Here is a 26,772-nt window from a genome sequence, read left to right as displayed (position 1 = left end):
AAGTGCCATGTCCAGTCTTTTCTTAAACACATCCAGAGATGGTGACTCCACCACCTCCCTGGGCAGCCCGTTACAATGTCTGATGACTTTCTGAAAAGAAATTCTTCCTAATGTCCAACCTGAACCTCCCCTGGCGAAGCTTGAGGCTATGTCCTCTTGCCCTATCGCTAGTTGCCTGGGAGAAGAGGCCGACTCCCACTTCACTACAACCTCCCTTCAGGTAGTTGTAGACTGCAATAAGGTCACCTCTGAGCCTCCTCTTCTCCAGGCTAAACAATGCCAGCTCCCTCAGCCGTTCCTCATAGGTCAGACCCTCCAGACCCTTCACCAGCTTGGTCGCCCTCCTCTGGACTTGCTCCAAACACCTCAACATCTTTCTTGAAGTGCGGGGCCCAGAACTGAACACAGTACTCAAGGTGCGGCCTCACCAGTGCCAAGTACAGAGGGACGATCACTTCCCTAGACCGGCTGACTATACTATTCCTAATAGAGGCCAGGATGCCATTGGCCTTCCTGGCCACCTGGGCACACTGCTGGCTCATGTTTAGCCGGCTGTCGATCAGCACCCCCAGGTCTCATTCCACCGGGCCGCTTTCTAACCACTCTTCCCCCAGCCTGTAGCGCTGCATGGGGTTGTTGTGGCCGAAGTGTAAGACCCGGCACTTGTTCTTGTTGAACCTCATGCCGTTGGTCTCGGCCCATCTCTCTAACCTGTCCAGATCCCTCTGTAGGGCCTTCCTACCCTCCAAGAGATCGACACTCCCATCCAGCTTGGTGTCATCTGCAAATTTACTGAGGGTGCACTCAATCCCGACGTCTAGATTCTGCCAGCTTGCTCTATAACTGAAATATGCTTTATTTTTTTTTTTAAATGTGGTAACCATTTACACAAAAGGAGGGAAGGAAGCAAACCCCCACATACATTTTAAGTAAACGCATTTACTTTTCATTCTTCCATGATTATTAGTTTAGTCAGTGTATGTAATATGCTGTAGTCCCAGGACAGTGTAGTTGCATGAGAGAAATGAATGTATAAATAACATTATCAGGCCTTATGTTAACTTTTTTACAGCTTCCTGACATAATGTTCTGCTTTTGGAAATGGAGAGTGTCTGTCACATCTGTGTAAGGTGGCGTTTCTCTCTCTTGCACCATTCCTGTTGGCAACGCTTTACAGTTGGGACCTGATAGCTTGGTGCAGTGTAAAAGTTGATGTCAACACAGACTTCTGATACCTACTTTAACATTTGAATTTTTTTCATTTCTTTCCATCACATCTGCTTACATCACTTATCCTACTGAAAATACTATTTCACATCCTTTGCATTTATAGCCCCTAAAAATCAGTGGAATTATGGTTCTCCACCCCGTTGCCTCTTTGTTTCCACTTTGCCAAGCTATTCATATTTCTCTCTATATACATAACTTCCTTTAGTAATTTTACCATCCAAGCCCTTCATTAATTTTATGCTGTGTTTGTGGCTGGCTTTTGGTTGAAATCTTCCATTTTAATATGTACAGCACAGAATGCAATCTGCATTGTCACCCAGAGAGACAGAGCTTCCTCTGGCATTTGTGTTGTTTTTCCTTACTGTATGTAACATCTACTTGCAGAGCTTCTCTCTCGCTTGCTTTCTGCTCCATATCATATTGCAAACTTGCATATCATTTGCGGTTCACCATCTCCCATGTGTCCTTTCAGCTGTATTACTCACCAGGTTTTTTCCCACTCATTCATGCTTTAGATTATTCCTGGGCATAGTTAAAGATAGTAGTAGCTTCTGAGTTGGTTCTGTGAGCTGAATAATTAAAATACCAAATTTAACTTAACAGAACTTCATTGTTATACTGCTTCTTTCCATTTTTGGGTTGGTTTTTTTGTTGATTTTTTTTTTTTCTCTGTACTTCTACTTGGAAAAATTGCCTTAAGCATCATGAAGCAGATACCCAGGTTGGATCTCAGAAGGCTGGTTTGGTGTATACTGAAGAACTACATTCATTGGAAACTGCAATCTAGCTACAAAGGAGAACTAGTGACAGTCATTACGAAATACCTCTAGCTTCTCTTCTACTACCTGTCTGTAATTTGAAGACCAGATCTGCAAACATTGACCAAGTACATAATATGTTTCTGATTTCTAAGCAGACCAATGTCAAGGTCCTTTGGTGCAAATGTAGACTCTCTTGGCTAAAATGTAATAGAAAAGCAGTAGACAACTTTTTCTGTGAATCAGTGAAAATTATGGTATAGCTAATCTGCTTCAATGGCAGAGGAAGCCTAGAATGGACAGACTGCATAGAAATGAAAATGAAACACGGTGCAATTGCAGACATCATGCTCTGATGTTAATAACGCTGACCTGCATTTTTTGTCCTGGCATGCACTTTATAGATGCTATGCATGTAGTATGAAGTGATGTTTAGTAATTCGGAATCATTCAAGACCAGAACCTGGGATTTGTTGCATATCTGCAGCTTTTAGAATCATAGAATCACAGATTGATAGAATCAATCATAGAAGTAAATACTAAATTCTGGTCTTTATACATTGCCATGTTAAGTGGCACCAGTACATTTACACAGTGTTTTCAGTGCTGGAAACAATACACTGCTATGAATGGGCCTTTTTAGAGAATACTTACTCAAATACTGCTTTATAGTAGCATTTGCTCCCCCAGTCAGTACTTATTGAAAATTATGCTCTGCTGCCTCTCTCATGGAGGGGTCTCATTTTGTTCTATGTGATAAAGCTCCTAATTAGAAGTCTTAGGTCCTCTGTATCATTAGTGGGAACCAGAAGACTAGAAAGTGTTTTCAGTTCATCTAACATCTGAGTATCTGTCCATGACTGACTTCCATTGGGAGTCTTGGGTGATTTAACTCCTAACTTAGATACCTCAGTTAAGGGCCAGTAGTGAGCTTGATGAAACTGAGCCAAAAAGAACTCTGAAAAGGGCAAAGGTTTATTCTCATTCATTTTCCCATCATTTCAAGGTGTGATTTCAGCAGATACCAGTAACGCCTATGTATGTAAAGATACAGAGTTAGTGACTGGTTGTTCTTTCCTTGCTGAGGATCTGAGGAATGATCTCTTGGTAACAGAAGGGAGCATCTATATATAATTGCCAGGGATGACATACAGTGTGTTTAGAATCTCTCTTAAACAAAATCAATTATTAAATCACTCTGAACAATTCGAAGTATTTCTGATTAAATGAGGTAGATATGCTAAAACTAGTGTTTAAATTATTTTTCTCTATAAAACAAACCAGGGCCCATCCTGTGGCTCTTGACAAGAAGTGGCAAAATACAGCTTATATTCCAATAATGGAGCTGTCTCCTTTCCCCCTAGCCCCAAACATGATTGCTTCACAGACATCTGTTAAGAACAGTTCCTGGTCTGCGCTATTTTCTAACCTGTGCCCAGACATCATCTGGGAACGTGCTAGCTGGCTTTGGCAAAAATCATGCCAGAGAACATCCTAAAAAGTTTTAGTCCTGGAGCCTAGGTCCTAGCCCAGTTTAGTTTACCAGTATTGAGGGTATGATGAAAACGGGAAGCCACACGCATAGGTGATAAAAATTTTTCTGCTGGTTTTACATCTTTCTATTTACAGAAGGCATACATGGGGGAAAAATCACATGGGATAGTCAATAATCAGTGCCTCTGATATGATAAAGCTTAAGTTATTTCTGTACTGATACCATAAAGAAAACTGTTTGTCATACTCCTGTTCTGGCCATAGCTCAGCTCTGTGCATATGAACCTACTTTACTGCATTTATGAATTTGCTCTTTTATTGTAAGCCATCGTTAATATTCATGTAACCAGTGTGCTGGATGGAGATCTCTAGGCTTTGCTATATTTATTCAGCAAGGAATTAGAAGCGTGTACCTGGGCAGTATGTGTACGTGTGTGTGTGCGTGTGTGCATGTGTTGGACTTGGCATATGCCCAAGGCAATACCTAGAAGTAATGCTTAGGAGTAACTGCACAGAAGTTGTCAAACAAAATTCAATCCAAAGTTTATTTGGTAAATGGAACTTATAGACTGCTTGCATGCTTTTATGCTTAGTCCTTAAAAGTACATTTGATGTTCACATACTAATGTTTTGTATCTTTGACACTACTGTCTGGATTCATATGTGTCAGTATAAAAGCAAGAAAAAATAATCCTGACTTTGTAAATAGTGTTCGTCTTTGAACACACTGCTCTATGTGGTTATCTTGTTTCATTTATGCTACTATGCTCTTACCTACATAAAAAGGCTGGCTGGGCCATTGTATGCTTTAAAGATGGCATTAAGTAGTTCTGCTCAACTGAACCATGATTTCTTCAGATACTGTGAGAGAAATTCTGCCTGTGAACATCTGCGCATCCTCCGCGTGCCTTCACAGCCCTGCACGTGTCAGTTCCCTTGAAGAACTCAATCCTTAGCCAGATCCTCAGTATGCCTGTGAAAACTCTACCAGAAGGTCCTGTGATCGAGAGTCTTGATCCAGTATGTCCTCAAGCTGTGAAAACTCAAATACCCCTTAGTAAAGTTGAGCTGACGGACATTGCCATGATGCTGTTAGTGGTGCTCAGAAAGTTTGCTTTTCCTAGGGAGCAAGAGTTCCTTCAGCCCATCAGCTGTTTGGAAAACAAGTTTTGTTTGGAAAACAAGTTGAACTCTGCAGGGAGCAGATTATGCTCCTCATATACAAAGAATTTTCTTAGAAAATTTTTAAAAAATCCTTCTTTCTGTCACTTAATCTCATAGATTATATGTAACACAATGAGAAGTCTGAAATGAAAGGAATAGAAAAAAATAAATTAATCTGATGCCAAAATGAAAATTTGGGCATGAATAAATAGGAAATGTAGAAAATTCAAGTTGAAAGCATGAAATCTAGTGCACGTGCCCCTGCCTCACAGCAGTATGTTGGGAGGGGGCGTCAGAAGATGGTAACAGAAAACTCTCTTGAACTAAGCAGCCACTAACAAACTAAGCCACCATGATGTTCATGGTAAAAAAAATACAAACTTTTCTACAAAATGTTAGTTATGTACATTTTTTTTTACCACTTTGTTTTACAGAAACAGTTTGGTTACTCAGAAAAGTAAACTTCGGTTAGAGCAGAGGATTGCAAATCACCATACAGTTGTTTTAAATCGTCCTGCTTTCACAGTGTATATTTTCATGTAGAGTCATCTAACTGCCTGATTTTCAGGTTATTTGTCCATGAAAAGCATGCTAAGACTTCTCTGTGGGACTTAATTCTTATGAAGCGCTTCGAAATTTTCAGTGGTATGATTCTCTCTTAACTGTGTTTGAGATACTTGTCCTGTTACCTATTTAATATGCCCAAACATTCGTTTAGGATCACAGGAGATCTGTAAGATAAAATAGAAGAAAGTGCACACAGTGTGTTCTTACTTCACACCAGGAGTGAAATAATTTTTTGTCACTTACGTTCATTCTTTAGTTCTTTTGCTGTCATGAAATCATGCGGGTTTGTTGATACTGAGCTGTGACAGACAGCTTGCTAATGCAACAAACCAAGTGGCATCTTGAACAGCTGAAGAAGAAATTATTCAAGATTTTAAAATGTGATTCTATATTATTTATATTATAATTAATATTATATTATATATAATGTATGTGTGTATTATATTATGATATAATGATATATTTATTATATTATGTTATGTTATGTTATATATAATTCATGACTGAGCAAAGTGAACTGGCAAGTCCAGAAAGTCCCGCTGTGGTGAGAGGAGAGCCCAAGCCAGCGCTGTCTGGTTTGTCCTGTGCCTTTTCTCGGAAATCTGCTCGGCACAGCTGTGGCAATAAAGCAGGGAGTACTTCCCTGACCTTCCTTGTTTTGCCTGCAGGTTTCTGCATACTGAGCAAGAGAAATTGTGATTAATGTGGCATTCCGTGTCAAGGGTAGACTGTAGATTACCATTAAGTGCATCATTATGTTATCTTTGAAAAATTTACTAGGTTTCACCTGACAGATAATAGCTTTTCCTCTGCCAACACAACAGAGGAATAATAAACTAATATACGGGATGAACTAAAATACATCAAAAGAAGTGTTACTTTTGACAGAGAAACAGCTTTTGCTTTTCGTAGGGTTTTGGAGGAATTTTAAATAAAACTTCCGTGCTTGTTTTCTTTCCAGCCCTGTGATTTGAAGTTGTGCACGTAGTGATGCTGTGGCTGCAGAGCAAGGGTGTGTGGCCACAGGGTCTGCGGGGAAGCTGCAGAACTGTGCTTGGATGCCTCTTCACTGAGCATTGGTTGGCGCGATGGGTCGGTTATAAAACGTAATAGATTGCTTCCTTGCTTCTGCCTGCTGATTTGATCTCTTGTTCCTCGTGGGCTCCGAGTTGCATAACCGGCGCGGGATCTGAGCCTCGTGTTCTTTTTATTGGTGTTTATTTTATTAACCATTTCTGCACCCCCAGTGATTAAGAACAGATTATTCAGGAGGAGCAAATCCTTCCCAAAACCTTCCCTGCTCAAAAGTCGATGTGAGCCTCCAGTGACCACAGCTTCTGCCGTTAAAGCGGAGTGAACCAGGGAGTTATTCTGAGGAAGTTTCACTTTCTGATGGTGTAGGAGGGATATTTTCTTCAGTGGGTCAGAGTCTTGTTGTCTCACAACTTTTATAGATCTGACCGTGCCTACGCGGTGTCGTGGCCAGGGATGGTCTGTCCCTTGAGAGGCAAGGAACGGGACTGAGAAAGCCTGGCTGTAATTCATGAATTCACCTCCTTGGGGTGTCTCCTGAAACTGTCAGTCATTGTGTTCCTTTTCACATCCTGCCTGCTTTTCTCTCCCATTTTCTTTCCTTGAACAAAACATTATATTAAGAGCAAGCAGCATAGTGTCTCAGCTCACTCCGGGCCCTCAGCTGAGGTGTCTGTGTGGTCTCAGGAAGGTACACACCTGAGGTGCTTGAATCTGTAACCAGCATTTCTTGTGCATATTCAAAATTGCCTGCTTTCAAAAGTATTGAGCTCCCCTCGTTGGCATCACAGGAGTTAACAGCTCTGAAAATCAAGTCACTTTTTCGAATACTGGTTGTAAGTGGCATCCAGTTTTTTAATTGGAGTGTTATATCCTCAGCACTCTCCTTTACCAGTCCCTCTAACAAGTAGAATTACCAGCTCAAACTTCAAATTGTATCTGACAGTAGAAGGCATTAATGAAAAATGTTTGGGGTTTTTTTGGCTTGATCTGATTTGCATACTTTAAGTGTTTTTATAAAGAAACCATTTAATCATTTTACAAAAATCCTTTACTGGTGTGGTTGAGACTATTAAATTGTGCAGTGATAAACAACAATTTGTTGTAAATTTAATTGTTTGTCTTTTTGTACTCTGTTCTCATGTTAATCAAAACAAAAAAAAATCCAACTGTTCCTGCAAATCCAGATACATGTTGACATAACCATTACCCCATGAAGACTTGAAGGTACTCAGCTGTCACCTTGTCATCTTGTTTTAGATAGATTAAAAGCTGGATAGAAAGCCCAGATATACAGGAACATGTATATTCTTTATGTAGGTAGTTTGGAGGAAGACTTTGTTGTATTCTTCAACATTTATATGGAGCAGTGATCACGTGAAGGCAATCATACTCATTTAAGGATCCTGCCTAGACAGAGCTCCTTGATCAATGCCCTGCTTTCAGGGAATGACATTTAATATTCTTTGCCTTGAGAGCTCACTTTTCCTATGAAATAAGTAGTTTCTCTTCCTTCTGTCTTGTAAAATTTACTGTGCAGGTCACACATACTTGAAGTTGATGGACTGATAGCTGTAGACATCAGAGTATATAAACAGTGACAAAAGTGAAACTGCAAAAGTCCCCACACCTTCCTACTATGGTGTGTGATAAAGGAGCAAAGGGCAGAACATATTGGAGTTTTAGGCTAGTTTGTTCTCTGGAATCAGGCTCAGGCCATACCCTGTTAAATTTTTTAAGTGATACATATACCGGTTGACTAGGGACTAGAATCTGCCTTGGCACCCACTTCGAATTATGTGAAGAGCTTGCAGATAATGTTAGCTTTTTGTTGTTAACAAGATCTAAAACTCCTGAGGCACTGCATCGTATTATAGTCCCTTGAACCATCCAGGTCTTGAGCCCTAGGTGATTTGAAGAGTTAAAAATTAATGATGAAAATAGAACCAGCTGCCTGGTGACTAACCCAAAGAGCAACTGTGCTTTACACATTGAACTTTAATTGTATGCATCATCCTGAGTGTTGAAATCTTGCACTTTAATAGCATGTTAAATAAATAACTGTTAAATAAGTTGAATGACAGTTTTACAAATATTGTTTATTGTCACAATGATCAACACTGATGATTCCAGTATAATGTAAGAATACATGTACTATTTTCATCGGGTTGACCAAAGCACAGCAAGGGTGGGTGATGCAACCCACAGCTCTCAGCGACTCATGGGCACGGGGCATGTTTGCCTTCAGTAGATTCACTGGCCAACTTTCAGTAGTCCCCAGATCCACTCAAGTCTCTGTGACTAGTGTCTCTAGTTGCCCAGCTCTCTGCATTCCCATGTGCTTAACCGATAAACATCACTGGACTTCAGATTGGGGGTAATTTAAACCAGGTGAATCTGGATTTCCCTCTTATGTGGAATAGTTTTTGTATGTTGACTGATCATTATAACAAGCAGCTTCTGTCATTAGGTATGAGAAGGGTTTCCATAAATAAAGGGGTCATTAAGCTTTTCACATTACTTAATGGTATATACTGTGGCATTCATAGGTGTGACAATACCTGGTGCTTATGATAGGCAATGTCCTCCATCTTCAGAATGACTGGTCTTATAAAAGTGGTAACTTGAATGTAATTCTGTGCCATCTACTTGATTTTAGCTAGTATAAATTGCATATAGATAAGATCCTGGCATTTGAAAAGTTAAAAAAAACCCTGATTTTTGAGCATCATGAATTTCCTTCATTTTACCTGTATATTTCTACTTCACTTATTTCAAGACACAAATGTGACACTTTTTTATGAAAATGTGTGTCGTTATAATAAAATACATTAAATCTGTTATATCTGCAGTTGTATTGCAAAGAAGTTGAACTACACCTTTAAGCAATTCTGCAGTCGAATGCACGTTTCAAAATCCTGGCTTGGGAAACTAGCAGTGAACTAAGAAATAGTTTAGAAGAGTTTGAAAAATATGAATTTTGCATTTCTGTATTATTGTCTGCAAAAGATTAAAAAAAGAAATGAAATAAAATTATCCTCGATCTGAACCACCATCTTTTAAATTTGTGTGCCATTAAATAATGCAGGAATGCACAAGACATTGTAACAGCTTTCTTGGTTTGTCCTTTCTCCTCCAAGGTTTAGCAGCTTCCCTCGGTGGTTAGTACAACGCTCCAAGCAACTAATCCTGTGTCTATAAACTGTAATGTCAAAGGATTAATGTGTGCCTGGGAACGCAGGTCAAATCTGCTTTAGATCCACAACAGTTTGAGTTCAGCTCCTAGCTGAAATATGACGAAACTACCATATAATTTAGTACCAGTCTGGCATTCCTGTACTTCAGCTGCTGGTTGCCTTTAATAAAAAGAGGCCCAGGATTGATTTCCCTGAGAATGTCTTTGTCTAAAACCAAAGTGGTATCAGCTGGAAAGTAGAAGGATTTCTTAAAATAGTTCTGTCTTCGATATAAATAGCACTTTCAAAGGCTGCTTTTAAAATACTGTAGAAAGTGCAGTATGGCAAGTTACTGATATTTCCTGAATTTCTTCTGTTTACTGTGTTACAATGCCCAGATCTTGTAGGCATCTCTTGATGGCATGCCCTACCTTCCACTGGATAGCTGCTGAGACCAGTGGTGCTGCGCACAGATCCAGTGACATACATTAGCTGAGTCTCACTGGACACTAAAGACAATTATTTAAAAATATTTTTTTACAAAAGTGTTAATTTAATTTCTGCAATATGTAGAATGATATGTGCAGTAAGCAGCACCTCATGAAGTTCAGCAAAGGCAAGTGTAGGGTCCTGCACCTAGGAAGGAATAACCCCATGCACAGTACAGGCTGGGGGTTGAGCTGCTGGAAAGCAGCTCTGTGGAGAAAGACCTGGGAGTCCTGGTGGACAAGTTCCCCATGAGCCAACAATGTGCCCTTGTGGCCAGGAAGGCCAATGGTACCCTGGGGTGCATTAGGAAGAGTGTGGCCAGCAGGTCGCAGGAGGTTATCCTCCCTCTCTACACTGCCCTAGTGGGGCCACACCTGGAGTACTGTGTGCAGTTCTGGGCCCCCCAGTTCAAGAAAGATAAGGAACTACTGGAGAGAGTCCAGTGGAGGGCTACAAAGATGATCAGAGGACTGGAGCATCTCCCTTATGAGGAGAGGCTGAGGGAGCTGGGTCTGTTTAGCCTGGAGAAGAGAAGACTGAGGGAGGGTCTTATCAATACTTACAAATACCTTAAGGGCGGGTGTCAAGAGGATGGGGCCAGACTCTTCTCAGTGGTGCCCAGTGACAGGACAAGGGGCAATGGGCACAAACTGAAACATGGGAAGTTCCATGTAAATATGAGGAAAAACTTCTTTACTCTGAGGGTGACAGAGCACTGGAACAGGCTACCCAGGGAGGTTGTGGAGTCTCCTTCTCTGGAGATATTCAAAACCCTCCTGGACATGATCCTGTGCAATGTGCTCTAGGGGAACCTGCTTTAGCAGGAGGTTGGACTAGATGATCTCCAGAGGTCCCTACCAACCTTAACTATTCTGTGATTCTGTGATATATATAACTGCAACCGTTGTATTTACATTGAGTCACCAACAAAGCACAGCAATTTATACCTAATTATCTGCAAGTGTAATATCCAGAATCTCTCTTATTTTACCTTCTTGATACTTCTGTTAGGTACTGTAGATGTGTGTCTTTGAGGGTTTTTCATATATGAATTCTTGTAGTATGTTTTCACTTCCAGGAAAGAGTGGCAGGTATCCTTTCAGAATATTTGTTTGATCTTAACATTGAAATATAATTGAGAGTAGGTATATTAATTCACTTTTGCTTAGTCTGGGTGGGGTTTAAAAATTACCTTGATTCTAGTTTAAGGCTACAGTGTATTCTGTTGTCATAAGATAAAGTAATTACCAGCTTCAGAATATGTCTATTTCATTATAATATATAAAAAGCAATATTGTGTACCACTGTACATGTCTTAGTGAAGGGGCCGTGTGCTTAGACTCTTCTTCTGTCCAGGTTTATTTATATTGAATGGCAAATTGAAAACCCCACATGTTGTCAAATTGTAAAGATACTGTCGCAGTGGCTGACACTTTTTTTAAGTCATTTGGTTCATTTACTTAGAGAAAAGAGTTTACCAGACGCAATAAAAAGCCATCTTACTTTTGCTGACATGAAAACCCCGCTGAGACTGATGTGAGAGGGTCCCTGCCTGCTGCCGTCTGCCAGGGCCACCCTCTGAGGAGCCAGCGCCAGCGCTCACGCCCCTGGGCCCTTGTTTCACGACCCATAGAACTGAGCAGTTCATAACCACGGGCTCGTTTGCTTCATCTTTTAAAAACTTTAACTTGGGCACACCGCAAAGCTTGCCTCTGTGTCTGAGGTGCAACGCGCCTGGAAACCCAACTTGAGACTCATGTGAAAACGCAGTCTCCGAGGCTGGGATGTGGTGCTGTAGGGCTTTGCTGACGGTCCTTTTCTCATGGCCTGACAGGTTCTTCGCTCCGTGCTGCTGTTCCCGACGATAGAGCGTATGGCACAGTCCCCTCAAGGGAAGCTTATGACCCCTTTGCTGTGCAAACTTCGTTATGTTCTGTACATGCCCGTCTACCTGCTGTCCTTTCTACCAGAGGGAGTCAAAGCCTCCCTGGTGCGGTTTGCTCTGCGAGGAATGAAGACGTGTGATGAATCTTCCATAACAACCTCCGTAAATCTCTTCAGCGTGGACTGCATTGGTGAGCACATTTTTTTTTTCTGTTGTTACACAGATTTTTGTATTGTTCTCATTTAGTACATGTTAATGGAGTTTCGTGGGCAAAAGTTTAATACTAAAACATGAATAAGTTTTGAAGAATAGGTCTAATCTTTTCTCAAATTAAGACCATGGGTACAGGAAAATCTCCCATGAGTTGATTTTAGAAAAGAAAAGTCTTAAGGGGAAAATAACAAATAAAATATTTCTCCAAAGAATATGTATTTCTTAAGAAAACTCTGACCTATACTACTAACAGTATCTCACATGTTTAAAACAGTTTTACAATCTAGTTTATGTTAACTGTGTCTGCTTACTTTTTGCATTTCATTCATATTGGATGGTGAAAATAAATCGATAATCAGTTTCACAGGAGTTCTTTGCATCTGTTTTTTAAAGCTGTGATTTAACCAGCTCTATAGGTTTTGTAATCTGAATTGGAATATTGGCAAATTCAGAAAAAAGCCTTCAGCCTACAAAGACACATAAAAGTTACTTTATGCACAGAAGAATTTAAGTACTTTTTTGGACATACAGAGAAAGAAGATTAATGTTCCTCCAGTGCATGTTGTACACATATTTTGCACATTCTAGTAAGAGAAACAGCTTTAAGAAAGGGAAAAATTTCAGATAAATTATGTTAAGTTTAGAATGAAAACCAGAACGTGGATTGTGCTATACTCCAGGTATTTTGGTAAGTTAGCAGTTGAAAACAATTTGGAATAGAATTGACGCACTTAAACAGGAATAATAGCAAGAAGGAAGTTTTGATTGCATTAATAGTGGTAGAAACACATTCGTAGATTTCCAATTGTGCTCTGTCTTCTATCAGTTAAATTTTACTTGCTAATCGTCCAAACAGATGTGCCAGAGTAGCTGTGTGATTGCAGCGAGGTCCTGTGCCTTCCGCAGAGATCTGTGGGTGTGTTGGTCTGTGTTGGAGGCTCCCTGTGGGACTGTGCAGAGACTGAAAGCGGGATGGGCAGCGAGGGTTCTTATTGCCAAACCTGGACAGCCCTGTTTGTGTTGTACAAACATGGCATAGTGACAGTCGCTCCGCTGCAGCACCCTGTGCCTGACAAAATCGGGCTCCCGGTTGATAATGTAAATTTCTGATAGGAGTCATATGGTCTGTTGCTTCCATTCCTATTAATTTATGGCAGTTTTATGATGACCGAGGAGAAAGCAAGCATACAGTCATACGTACACTAGGCTTTCAGGCTTCTTCGTTTGATAGTTTAGTCTCGGAGAAAAGTATGTGAAGGTCTGTGGGGTCACATCTCCACAAGCCAGGAATCCTTCTCTGGTCCCCACAGATAAACTTTTACCTCTCAAAACAGGTTATCCACATCCAGGGTTGTATTGGAAATGGTCCTTGGCCTGCGTTAACCTCCAAAAAAGCGTGGCCAGCCATTGTTTGTGAGTGCTCTTTGGCCCAGACAACAGCAGTGGCAGGAATAATGTAACAGAACGGATTTTGTGTGCTGCTGTTGGAGCCCGACTCTCTGAGCTCTTTAGTCCCCAGATGAATGAGCCCAGTTGGTGTGCGTGTGTCAGCCTGTTGTAATTTTCTATAGGCACCAGTGTCTAATCTGTGTCCAAGTGGCAAGGTAAATTGAGGCAAGAAACCAGGCTGAAGGCTCTTGTACTCATAGGATGTGATCTCTGCCTGTGTTCAATTTGTTGACTGAATTCATTATACCAGAATGAAAACCCCTATAAGCCAATGTCTTGTAAAACTTGCATAAATAAGCCTTATTGATGCAAAAATTTCCTTCGGGCTTGTGATATTATCTCTATTGAGCAGAATTCTTCTTTGGTTTCATCTTTGGAAACTGATGATGTTTTACAGCCCAGTGACTCAGGACCACATGTGTGGATTAATAATCTTAGGGCTTTCCGGATATTGCCTGTTAACCTTCTCTTGTATTGTTTGTGGACAATAGAAAATGTTACCATTCAGCAAAAATTTGCTAAACCTAGCACAACAACTGAGTCTGTCTTACGGGACTGCTCATCTGTGAGTTACTGAAGCCTCTGAATTTGTGGTAAATGTTTTTCTGATTGATTTCTTGTCCCTTAATGAACTGCTAGATATGGTTCAGAAAGGTTCAGCAAATGAAGTTGTTTCTCCACTCCAGGAAGGTTGCATGTCAACTCATTAAAAGTGCACATATTGCCTTTGGCATGTACATCTATTGCATTACTGTAATTGTAATAAAAACTGTGATTAAGGGCAGAAAAGATGGTAAAAGTTTCCTTAAAACTCATACGTCCGTTAAAACAAACCAACCTGCCAGGGATTTGTTACCACATCCAAAGCTTAGTCACAACAATGTTTTCTCTCCTCTGAAAGGAAATGAGATTTGAAAACTTAGTTATAGTGGAACTCTAAGACCGAGTGCCGCTCCTGTTGACATTGAGAGTGAAAAGCTCCATTCAGTGGCAGCAGAATCAGGCCCTTGGTTGAAAGAGTCAGTAAAGGAAGATTTCTATTACCTATCTGTCCCACTGTTTCAAAGTATCTTTGTTCCTGCTTCTTATCCAAACTCATCTTTCTTTTGTCCTAACTTTATAGTTGATGGTACGTAGAAGCCCCAGTCACGCAGCAGAAGGCATTACGATGACAGTGTGCAGAAAGATAGCAAAATACAACATTTTGTCCCACAGGGGAAATAGTGCAGGAAGAGGAAAGACAGCAGGGACTGTAAGGAAAATGATTTGTAAGGAAGGATGGGAAGACATAGTGTATAAATAATAAAGGACCTATTAGAAATAAGCAAAGGGGTGCGAAGGCAGTTTGCCTACCTGGATTAAACTTCTAGCAAAGATATTTTAGGGCAGAGGAAGCATTACAACGACCAAACTAGCATTTGAGTACTTGTATTCATGAACCTAGGAGATGAATAGACAGAAAAATTGGACATTAGTGACCTTGAGTTATCTGAAACATTGTCACTCTGTTTATTCAGGCTAGCAAAACAAGGATACCCCTATCTAGCACAGTGGTGGTTGTTCTACAAATCATGTACAGTCCTGCAATGCCGAAATACTTTGGCACTCCGGCGCGGTGAAATTTGTAAACATTTCTTCGGTGACAGATGCCAGTAGCAGACTTACAGTGACAGTAAACCATTCTATCTACACGGGACAGGATTTATTGTCCAGCCGTTTGACTGGCAAACTTCCTCCATTTGTTCCTGTAAAATTTCCACAAAAGCACAGACATTACATAATGGGTAAACACCGCAAGGCTTTTTCGAGAGGTGGGCTCGCAGGTCAGAGGTTAACGTCTGGATGACAGTGAACCTACAGATAAGCACAATAGCAAGAAAAAACCTCCAACTGGCCCAAACACGGTGCGTCCTTTGTGATCTTGAACCTATGACTTCCCTGGAGGAATCTCCCTGTTTGTTTAACCTCTTCGGGGAGCAGGGGAGCACAGCGATCTGGGGCAGGGGGAGGTCTGCTTTGTGCAATCGAGGCGGGTTGGGAAGGAGAGACTCAGAAAACTGAAATAAGGGTTTCAGATGGGTTTAGGCTGTGACATGAATGCAGGCTGGAGACAGTAGGTTTCCAATTTATTTTAAGCATCCAAGAGACGTAAGAAGACAAGGAACTAAGATTAAACTTCAGAGTTTAGATTCAAATTTTATCTTGTTCCAAGTGTGGGGACATTCAGGTTTCTTGTGGAGTGTTTACATTTCTCTCATTTTGCAGAGAAGAACTGCGAAGGCAGTTTCAGACACTCCACTCTTATGCCTACAGGACTGTATGGGAAGCGAGAGTCCTGACTGAGGTATTGTGGCTTGTCTCCCAGCAGTAGCTACTTCTCTCTGTTGGCTGTACAGGATGGCAAAATTACATCCCTGAAGTGCCTGCCATAGAGTAAAAAGCTTTCTCATAGGATAAAATTTGCAGAACTCTCAAATAGCATCTGTGAGATAAATTTGTACCAAAAGCCAGTGAAACGTAGGCTTCCAGTTGCTATGAAAATGGAACATAAGCTTTTACATTGACTAAGTTATTTTAAAATTTTATCTCCAGGGAGCCAACTGGAAAATTTCATTCTAGGTTTGAATTATCCCAACCTTGGGAGTCGTCATGTCTTGAGATCTGTTTCTATTCCAGTTGTCTCTTCTTAATCAGAAATATTTTAAATGTGACATTATGGGTGGTCTTCATCTGACCACTGCAGACATCATGCTGTCGGAATGGTTGGCATCTAAAGCAGGCCAGGTGAATCACACCCTACAGATGACTGTTTCTCTTTACTGACCGCAAAGGGACCCTCTCTCTACTAGATACCTAAAATTAGAGGAGATAAATCCGACTGTGTATCTATTGGCTGTTCATTTTGCTGCAGACGTCAGAAAACAATGTGATCTGAGTTGTCCATACAGCCTTTACTGTTGCTGCGAAAAGGACAGTCAGATATCATATCACAGAATCATAGAATCATAGAATGGTTTGGGTTGGAAGGGACCTGGAAGATCATCTAGTTCCAACCCCCTTGCCATGGGCAGGGACACCTTTCCACTAGACCACGTTGCTCAAAGCCCCATCCAACCTGGCCTTAAACACTGCCAGGGAGGGGGCATCCACAGTCTCTGGGCAACCTGTTCCAGTGTCTCACCACCCTCACAGTATAGAATTTCTTCCTAATATCTAATCTAAATCTACCCTCTTTCAGTTTAAAACCGTTCTCCCTCGTCCTGTCACTACTTGTCCTTGTAAAAAGTCCCTCTCCAGCTTTCCTGTAGGCCCCCTTCAGGTACTGGAAGGCTGCTAGAAGGTCTCATGCCTTGGCTGCATTGAATTTACAGCTGATTTCTAGTGATAGTCCTGTTGTTTGTTTCCTACCTTCTTTGAAAATTCATTTTACATCTCCATTTCCTAACAAGTAAGATGAGAGATTTTTGATGAGTTCTTTTTTGGGAACTAAAATGTTGTAGAAATACCCATCTAACTGAAATACTTGGGTAAGGACAGTGCGTGCTGTTGTATTCATGCCACTCAGTAGCCCCTCCACCTATTCTGCTCGTATTTTTCAGAGATAAAAAACAGTGTTTAAAGTATTAGGTAAGCACTTGATAAATGAATTAATCTGAAATGGTGAAATAAGAGTGCTTTGCCCCCTAAAGAGTATTTTTAAAAGCTATATAGCCATGTAACTAAAATTTAGTTCACTTTTCTATGTTTTAAAATTAAAATGGTGTTCTTTTCTTACACTGATATTAAAATTTAACTCCTAAAAGTAACAGAAGATGTGATGAGCACCTCTAAATTCAGCACGGAAGGCAGAGGTCGTTTGATTTTGTTGTTTTGTTTGTTTGTTTGTCTAAAACTCTCCATTGAGGCATGTAAGGCCAAGGGGGCATTGCCCATTATATTCTCATCTAGGTCTTATTATTTCGAACACTGTAGTAGCACATTTAAAAAAGAACTTGTTGTTCAAGGCAAGCACTGAGGTATTGCCCAGCATCACGTTGTTGATCAGCAGCAGGACTGTACATAGACCTACATCCCAGGGCAACAGTTGATCTACTGAACCTGCTTAACCATTAGTTTAACCTTATGAATATATATACATATGTTAGTCATGAGCAGCTTCCACAAACCACAGTAGCTAGACAGGCTGATATGCATGCGGTGCATTTTAAAATAGAGCCAAGGGGACAGACTTTTTAGTAGGGCCTGTTGCGATAGGACAAGGGGTAATGGTTTTAAACTAAATGAGGGTGGATTCAGACTAGATTTAAGGCAGAAATTTTTTACAATGAGGGTGGTGAGACACTGGAACAGGTTGCCCAGAGAGGTGGTAGATGCCCCATCCCTGGAAATATTCAAGGTCAGGTTGGATGGGGCTCTGAGCAACCTGATCTGGTTGAAGATGTCCCTGCCCATGACAGGGGATTGGACTAGATGACTTTTAAAGGTCCCTTCTAACCCAAACTATTCTATGACAGAAGCTGATACCACAAAGGATTTCAGGTAGCACCTTGCAATCTCACACCTACATTTTTCATAGTGGGCAGAAGAATAAAAGCTTTCCCTCCCCCCTTGCCACTGGGCAACTGTGCAGATCTTTGAACACAGACCAGTTAATTTTCAAGTTGATTTTCCAGGCTAACTGAAATCAAAGCCCTGGCAATAAGAAGTGATTGCTTTGTTTCTTCTGAAGAATGGAAGTTTTAGATAACTTCTGGCTATAATGCAGAAATCATTTCAAGGATATTTTTCTACTTTTATAATTAAATATGTATAGAATTTCAGAAATTATGTATAGCTAGACAAAATTTCATGGAGAACAGAAATTACTGACATAGTACGTAAATTATATCTACATAAACTGAATAACGTTAAATCTGTACAATGTAGTATATCACAGGTGGGCAAAAAGGATGAAGCTCAGCAGGTTTCCTTTCTTCTTCCTACGTACGTTCTTTGATACTCAGGGGGCAGAAAGAGGTCAAAATGATACAGGAGGTAATCGCCCTCCCTCTCACTAGCAGCTAACTAATTAGGATACAAGAGAAGTCGTCGTTCCTGAAATCAGATAACTCTACAGCTGTCTCTTACAAGGTGTTTTTTGCCTGTATCTGAAGTCGCTCCTGCCAGGTATTTCCAAGGGGCAGAAGGCTGCTGTAGGGAGCCCTGCAGTCTGACTCGGCGTGTTAAATCCTCTGCTTCTGCAGAGTTTCTCGGCAGGCTCCTGTGTGCTGTCACAGTTGAGTCCCATCCACTTCTGGCATTTTAAGTGATGATCGTAATATGTATTTCTGCAAAGTGTTTAAGAGCGTGTTTCCTTACCTGTGGAAACACAGTAATATTTTATCACCTGCTTTGCAGGAAAAGGGGCCAAAGAATAACAGTCTTTAATATTTTCATGTTTCCTCTGCTACTGTTTATTTTCCTGTGTGATGCCTGACTAAAATGTTTGTTTAATGTAGTCGGACAACTCACCTTACCAAGGCAGCACTTAAGCTGACGGAAAAACCTCACATCTGCTTTATTCTTTCTGTGAGTGAAGTAAACTTTTCCTTATTTCAGAGTAGGATGCTCATATTAAATCACTGGAGGAAGGCAAAGACTTTTATGTATTTATAGTCCTATTTATTTTTGAAGTCAATCTGCTTCATAATTTACCCCATTTCCAAAAGAAAGAAGGAAAGATGTTTAACAAGGACTTTTATTACTTGCAAGAGCTTTTAGTTTCCTCTGAAAGCCTTGTGAAAATAATAGTAATAATGTGGAAATTTCTCATTGGCTTTATTGCTGTTAATTATTCCTCTTTTTCTTCTTGGGGGGAAAACCCAATGTAAAATACTCCCATCATAAATATTACTCATAAGGTGTGAATGTTTTGATAGTGGAACTGCTGATCATTTCCATGAAATGTGAGGCACAGCTGGGATTTGGTTGGGGAAGGGGAGATTGTTTATTCACCCCTGCTGGGGTTTCATCCCCAGGGATACGATTTACTCCCACAAATTTGCAGCAAATCTAGTGATGTGTTGCGAATGGCATGAAAAAGGAAAGGGTAACATCAACAAAGCAGAAAGGATGTTGAAAATAAGTATATGCCAGTTAAGTGCCAGCAGCTACAGTTGCTTTGTGTTAGCCGGTGCCAGATAGTCATCTGCAAATTGGCACTTTATTTTCCCTGGGCCTAATACAAAGCCCCCTGAATTCAGGGGAAGGATTCCCTTCTGCAGTAGGTTCATGCCTTTTGTCTCAGAGGTGTCTGTCTAAACTCCCCCGAGGAACAGCTGAAGTAGAGCTCGTGGCTCTGTCATAACTTGTGTTTACTGGTTGAGAACTTAGCGTGATTCATCGAACTTCTTCATCATGGAGTCCCAGCAAAGCGCTTAAACACACACTAAATCCATACCCATGGGTAAACTATAGTCGTTTGTGTCTTGGAATAAGGTTTTTTTTGAAAATGACATTTACAAAGCTGATAACTAATGCTGTACCTGTCATTCCATGTGCCTAAAGGGGCCGCTGGTCTGGATGTAATTCCTACAGCCGTCTAAAACAATATTGCAGTCTCCTTTGCTGCTGCTTCGTGTAATGAAAATGTCCACCAGCCCTCACCATCTTCCTTGCCTAATTCTTTAACATGACAATATTGACAAGGAGAAAACGTCTACAGAGTCTTCATGGGTCTGTGGAGGAAATGCTGGCTTATCTTGAGCAAAGCCAGTGGTGCAGGAGATTGCTTGCTGGTTAGTGCAATGGTCAGGTGTATTTAAAATGAGCTTTAAAAACAGTGGTTTATGTTTAACGAAGGGTGGTGTAAAGTTCACCTTTCATACCAATCAAAGCCACTCCACCTGAGAGGAAGTTCACCTCATTCAAAGGAGGGGTGGTCTGGTTACTGAATTTCAATCGGGGTTCTTCAAGGAAGAGTCAGCGTCAGGTTCTAATCCAGAAAAGGACTTAAACTGACCTCCATATAGCTACTCACATGCATAAACCCTTGTCTAGAAGAGCATATTAATTCCCAGTAGAGCTCAGGCAGGAACCACAGTGTGGAGATGCTAAATTGCTGCAGACACTGTCCATCCTGGCCACTCCCTGTGGGACTGAGCACCACCTACCCCACACCCTTCTGTGCCTCTCTTGCAGGGTAAGAGCGTAGACGCTTTCCACAACCAAAAATTTGGACCCTAGCAGAAATCCCATTATCACGGCCATCTGCCAGGGTATGTGAGAGCTTAAACTGGAGATGAATTTCTCCAGCTAAGGGATTGTTCTGTCATTTGAAGATGATGGGAGTTGTTCCAAAGTAACTTAGGGCAGGATTAAGTCCATAGTCGTTCCATTTTCCATCACACACCCCACTTCACCTGCACATGCTTCATCACACAAAGTAAATGACTGTTTTTCGCACTCCTCAACAAAGCATCTATTGTTTGTAAAGCACCTGGGTATAATTGTTGAATAACTTTTTATTTTTGCCTTCGGCCTCTACTACGCTTTCTCAAGCACAGCTGACTGATTTTCTTGTATAGTTCTGATCTTCCTGCAACTTTAATACCAAGCAGATTGGAGAAGTCCGTCACAACAATTGCAGCTATTTCTGCCTATTTGTGTCGATCATGGTTATGTATTAACTGGTATGTTTTCATTCTAAATTCAAGTGTAAACATAAGCAGAACTCAAAGTCAATGTTTACATCTTGTAAACCTCTAAACATCAACATTTTATCTAATGTGTGTGTGCATGTGTGGAAGCACATGTTCCTGCATTAGTCATCCTTGATACTAAGCAGTTCCTTCTGTTTGATGTTTTAAACAATAAGTTATACGATATTTCCAAGATTGCTGTTGGCAATACTTACCAGTAGAAAATATGTTTTTCCCATAGGAAATTACACTGCTCTTTGGTATTATTAGTTCTTACCACTGTTTTCTGACTCTTTCTGAGGAATGACAGAGATTGCTTCCTCAAGAGCAAAGGATAAACTGGAAAGGAAACTAGCGTTACACTCCTCTGAAGAACCTTATAATAAGGTGGGCAACTTACCAGGAAAAAAATGTGATGAGATAGTAGCGCATTCACTGAGGAAAATTTATTTTCCAAAGTTCAATCTACTTTTTGCAGAGTATTTCAATTTAGCATGGGAATCCGACCTAGAATTGATTAACCACTTTGCAATTTAAGCAATTTTGCTTTAGAGTTTAGAGGACTTTTGAAAGAGATGTACTACAGCATGTTAAAGTACAGATGAGCTCTGTTGCACGTTAAAATAGTAGTCTTTGGCAGTAATTGTCCCATTGAAGTCAAATTACTTTCTTCTTCTACCCTCTGCTTGTAGTCCCTCAGAAGGACGAGCAAAGCTCTGCACATGTATCTGCAACTCGACGTTGAACAGTCATGGATTTAGAAATAGATTGTAAAATATGTGGAGCAGAAACGATATTTTTCCTGATAGTTTGAATAGCCTCTGACACACTGAAGCCAACCCCTGACTGGGACCTTTAGCACTCCCACACACTATAACTAATTCTTAGTTACAAAAAAGGTTCAATCAGGCAGCCAGTTAGGACTCGTCCCTTTTGCTACAATTACCATCACATTATCTATTTGCATATTGTCCAGTTTATCTTTACAGAGGCCAGGAATGGGAATTAAAACTTGCCAGTGTTTTGCATATTTTAAAATATTTCTCAAGCATTTTGTAATACCAGATTATTGTGAAAATATCCTGCTGCCAGGCAGATTTACTAAGGGCGGCATCAGTGAAGCCTTCTGCGAGAAGGAGACTAAGAATTTGTGGGGATTCTGTGGGAGTCCCTTGTGTGACAGAGGAAAGCATCATTTCAGGCTTTTCTATGTGCAGTACTGCCAGTACCTGACAAAATATGTCCCCAGTCTCTACTGCGGTCCTTAGCCAACAGAAACAACAGTCTAAAGTAATAGCAATAATAGCAATTAAATGGCAAATGATGAAATAGCAGATGTATTCTGTGAAAAAATTGACAGTAAACGATGGTTTCGCAAGGCAGAGCGTCAGAGCTGTCCTGGGATACTGCAGTGTCAACGTGAGAATGAAAGATGTGTGGAAACAATCTGTAGAGAGTGAGAGACTAATGATAGTGTAATGAGTTTGCTTGGTTTTCACAGGGCAGAAGACACGGTTATTAAAACCACTGTACTTCCTCAAAAGAAAATTTGCAAGTATGCATGGGTGTTCAGAGGTTGGAGCACAGTCAGTCAGACCAGTGTCATGGGAGCTTTGGCTTCCTTAACCATGAAAAGGTGGTTAGCGTTGAAAGATTTAGTAAAGAAGGCTTGAGGATGAGTTTAAGGGGAAAGATAAAAAAATCTTCTGTATCATTATGAGCAAAAGTGCGCTCGTGAAGGATCTAAAATTATGGTAAACAAATTCATAAGAGATCAAAGGAATACTGGCAGGAAGAGGACAGATGAGCTAGATGATGTGAAGGTAATATAAATTCCAAAAGTATGGAAAATAAAGTAGCATTGCAAGCCTTTATAAATTACCAAAACTATTAGTTAATTGGCTTAACAGACATAGGTGAGATAACTGACAGAACTGGAATATCAGTATGAAGGGACATAACTTGCTCAGATAGAAGGGCAGGGAGAAAGGAGGAGGATGGATGGCCTTGCTCTGATATCCGGGTGTTAAAGACAGGGAGACCTGTTGAATATTATGTCCACCAAACCATGACAGGTGGATTCAAGAGACTTTTTCTGAGAAACTTCTCAGCCATCCAAAGTGCAGTATGAGGAGTGCGTGATTTCTGTAGAGGAAGGAAACTGGCACCATATAGACTGTTCAGCTAGTTCTCATAATGCATTGCCTTTTTTCTATATATATTTTACATATATAATATATATATACAAAGCAGAGAAAGCAATTGCAGAGAATATATGGCAGTTTAATACAGAGAATTTGAAGGTGAGAGCCAGACTGGCTGAATATATTCACAAAAGGGTAACATTTGTGCTAGGACAGAAATGTAACATGTCTACAACACAGAGATCTATTCATCCACTAGTCCCCTTAAAATCCTGTCATAGTCAGTGGAGAGATCTAGGTAACACTTGTCTAATCTATCTAGGTGACTACTTTAGGATGAGATGAATTTTGTTCTTTCCACTGACTGTGAAGGGGGAAAAAATTAAACTTTAAATATCCACATTTAATCAGGTGAATCCCATGACAGATATCAAGAAATTATGACCTTCAAGGAAGAAAGTAAATAAATTAGAGTTGTTTAGACTGAAGAAGGGATAACTGAAGGACATGGTAAGAGTTTTCAAGTAAAGGAGAATAATTTAATCCACATATCCACAGTAGATGAGGTAGTGTGTAATGGAGTAGATTGCAACAAAGGTGATTCAGATTAGATTTTAATTAATGCTAAGAATGGAATTCTAGGCTGAATTTCCTAGGAAAATAATGAAACTTTCATCATCTGTGCTTCCTAAGGACAGGATGGATACGTATCTGCTGAAAATGACACAATATCATTGATTCTCCTTAAAACAAAAAGACCAATGGAATCCTTTCCAGACCTACAGTTTCATACATGCCAATTAAAGATGCAAGAGTAGCATCCAGAATTTTAGAACACTAATGAGGAACAATTTACCATGTTAAGAACCAAGCAAAACAGATGAACAGATGCAACACAGAATGTTTGAGGAAACCAAAATACAGACAAAAAAAAAAAAAGTCAGGCATTAGCTAAAAGCAGATCTGAAAGTTCAGAAAATGTCTGATTGAATGTCTAAATGGATCTATATTCTGCAGGTTGAATGCGGGATACAGAAATGTTATAGTAGGGCCTGCCAAAGGTAGGTATGGTTACCTCTAGCAGTAAGCTAAATGAGTGCAAGACTCGTGGTAGCACTGGAGTAGGATCATCCATACTGTTTAATTATTAATGAATTTTCTGATATGGTTTTAGCCTCTTCCAACTAGCATTCTCCTAGTATTCAGGTGCGGTTCAGGAGTTAGCACTGCCATGCAATCTTCCCAATAAGCAGTTTGGGTAGAGGAAAAATTTAATTCTGTGAAAACAAGCCATTCTGTTCCAGTTGGCCTCAGGGCCAGAAAATAGTTCCTAGCTCCATTTAGTATAATGGTGCAGATATAGCCCATATTTATAGCTGCAAAAGCAGCAAGAGTTTGATTGTTGGAAAGCAGTTGTGAGAAAACAGACTGTGGAAATGTGACTTCACAATTGTCAAAGCAGAAGCTGAGAAATTGATAAGTCAGAGCAAAAGATGGTGCATTTAATGTTTGGAGGGGGGTAAGGAAAGGCATTTTACAAGGGTATCGATCAGTGAAAAGAGGAAAGGCTATCAAAAGCAAGCCAGTGTGGAAATATGTTCTTTGTAGAGTGCTGTTTATAGAAAATCAGAGCAGAATTGTTCTAAAATGAATGAGTACTTGATGATGATATAGCTAAAGGTAGACAGTAAACCCTCGTTTTCCAAACCATAAAGCCATTTATGGAAGAACTATACTGTGTCCTGGGTTTAAGAGTAAACCTGTGAGTCTCTAACATCAGAGAAGGCAAAGTAATAAAGAGCTTTTCTCAGACTTTTATGTAGGAAATGTGGACTAAGTAAGTAAGGTGTAGCTACTCTTCAATTTTTTACCTGAATCTAGTAGAACTGGTGTTCAGTACTTGTGACCCTGATAGTACAGTACTAACTTAGCAGGATATTTTCTTAGACATGGTAACAAATATTGCTGAAAAATGAGTTCAAAATTGGATGAATGTAAGCATTATTATACTAACTGAAATACACTATTGAGTTCCATAGGAACTAATATCTGGAAATGAGATCCAAAGTCCATCCTGTCTAGTCTCTCATTTCAAACAACAGTCAGAACAAAATGCTTTCGAGAAAGGGACAAAAACTGCAGTAGAAAAGTCTGCCAATTAATAAAGACATCATTCTTTGAGGTAGAAGACCTTGAAGACCTGAGGCTTTTGTAGTACCACGTAGCTCAATAAGAGAGTTCTAAATATTTGTTGACTTCCAGTGTCTTTGTTGTCACTTGCTAATTTCTTGGCCCTGAGAGGTTCTTACTGTAATGGGCTGTATCCTATGTGCTGCAAAATGGCTTTCCTTTTACAAGTTCTGATATTTCTACCTCATAATATTAATTTGTATTACAAATTAGTTGCAAAATATTTTTGAGGAACTAAAGGGATCTCTTCTGGGCCTGGCTGCACTTCAGATTTGTGTTTTTTAATCATAATGAGCTGTCTTTTATTAAATGCCTCAAAAACAAGGGAGGACAGAGACCAACTGGAAGTGTTATTTGCCTGAAAAATACGTGAATTAACTAAATGACATTCAACCTAGAAAAATGAAGCTAAAAGAATACATACAAAGAAAAAAGAATATCTAAAGCATGGGTTCTCTGTAGGTGGGGAACAGAATCAAGGGAGCCAGAAGTAGCGGGTGGGTGAGGGATGCCAGGAGGGGCAATAAAAACTTGCTGTACTGCAGGGTCTCAGAATACTCTATAGAAGTACAGAGAATACCCACAGCCTGTACCACAGGCACGAGGGAATCACTGGTCTCTTACAAACTCCTCCAGTTCTAGCTAAAGAAAGCTTCTTGGTGAAAAAAGACAACGCCTTAGCATATGATGACCTTAGTAAGACAGCATAAGAAGTCTCTTCACTGTCTGTATTCATCTGCTCAGGGAGTCGGTTGGTCAAAATATGGTAAGAGTAGTGGCACCAGATTTATATTTGGGAAGCATGGTGAAAGTAGGGCTGTGATCTCCTTTTCCTCTGAATTTGTCCACTCTGGAAAGTCATATAGTATGTTCTTCCAAAGTTAATGCTGTTGAAATTGTGCTGTCTGGACCTTGAAGTAAAAATTTGGCTTCATATTTCTCCCTGTACCTATTCCAGAGTGTAGCTCCTACTAACTTACAAAATAGAGCAATATTTTGATGTGTGGGACTTAATAAATTTACACCTACAGCCACAATCTTGTTGATAGAGTCAACATAATCTGAAGCCAACAGCAGTAGGGAAATGAAGTGAGCTCGGTAAGGGTAACCCTTTGTAGTCTTATGTTTATTTTAGTCTGATGAACAAGCTATTAAAGAATGTGTGTGTGCATCCATTAAAGTGTCCAGATTGGGGCTATCTTCACAACCACTCATTTTTGTTGGAAAAGGAACTATTCTGATTATTTCCTGAAATTCATTAGCCAATGAAGTTGAAAAGGTTTTTTTTCTTTGTTATATCTC

The 26,772-nt window shown here is 40.2% G+C and overlaps 1 protein-coding gene across 1 annotated transcript in view; it reads left to right on the top strand.

Moving 5' to 3' along the window:
- LDAH (lipid droplet associated hydrolase) overlaps window positions 1–26,772 on the top strand; it is a 132,706-nt gene that overhangs the window by 77,110 nt on the left and 28,824 nt on the right. The window contains exon 5 of the mRNA XM_068403836.1: window positions 11,745–11,985. Within this exon, the coding sequence (XP_068259937.1) occupies window positions 11,745–11,985 (241 nt within the window). The remainder of the gene's footprint in view (window positions 1–11,744; window positions 11,986–26,772) is intronic.

Source organism: Nyctibius grandis, chromosome 1, assembly GCF_013368605.1.
Source record: "Nyctibius grandis isolate bNycGra1 chromosome 1, bNycGra1.pri, whole genome shotgun sequence".
In the NCBI taxonomy this organism is placed as follows: Eukaryota; Metazoa; Chordata; class Aves; order Nyctibiiformes; family Nyctibiidae; genus Nyctibius; species Nyctibius grandis.
This window is presented reverse-complemented; position numbering and strand designations above follow the sequence as displayed.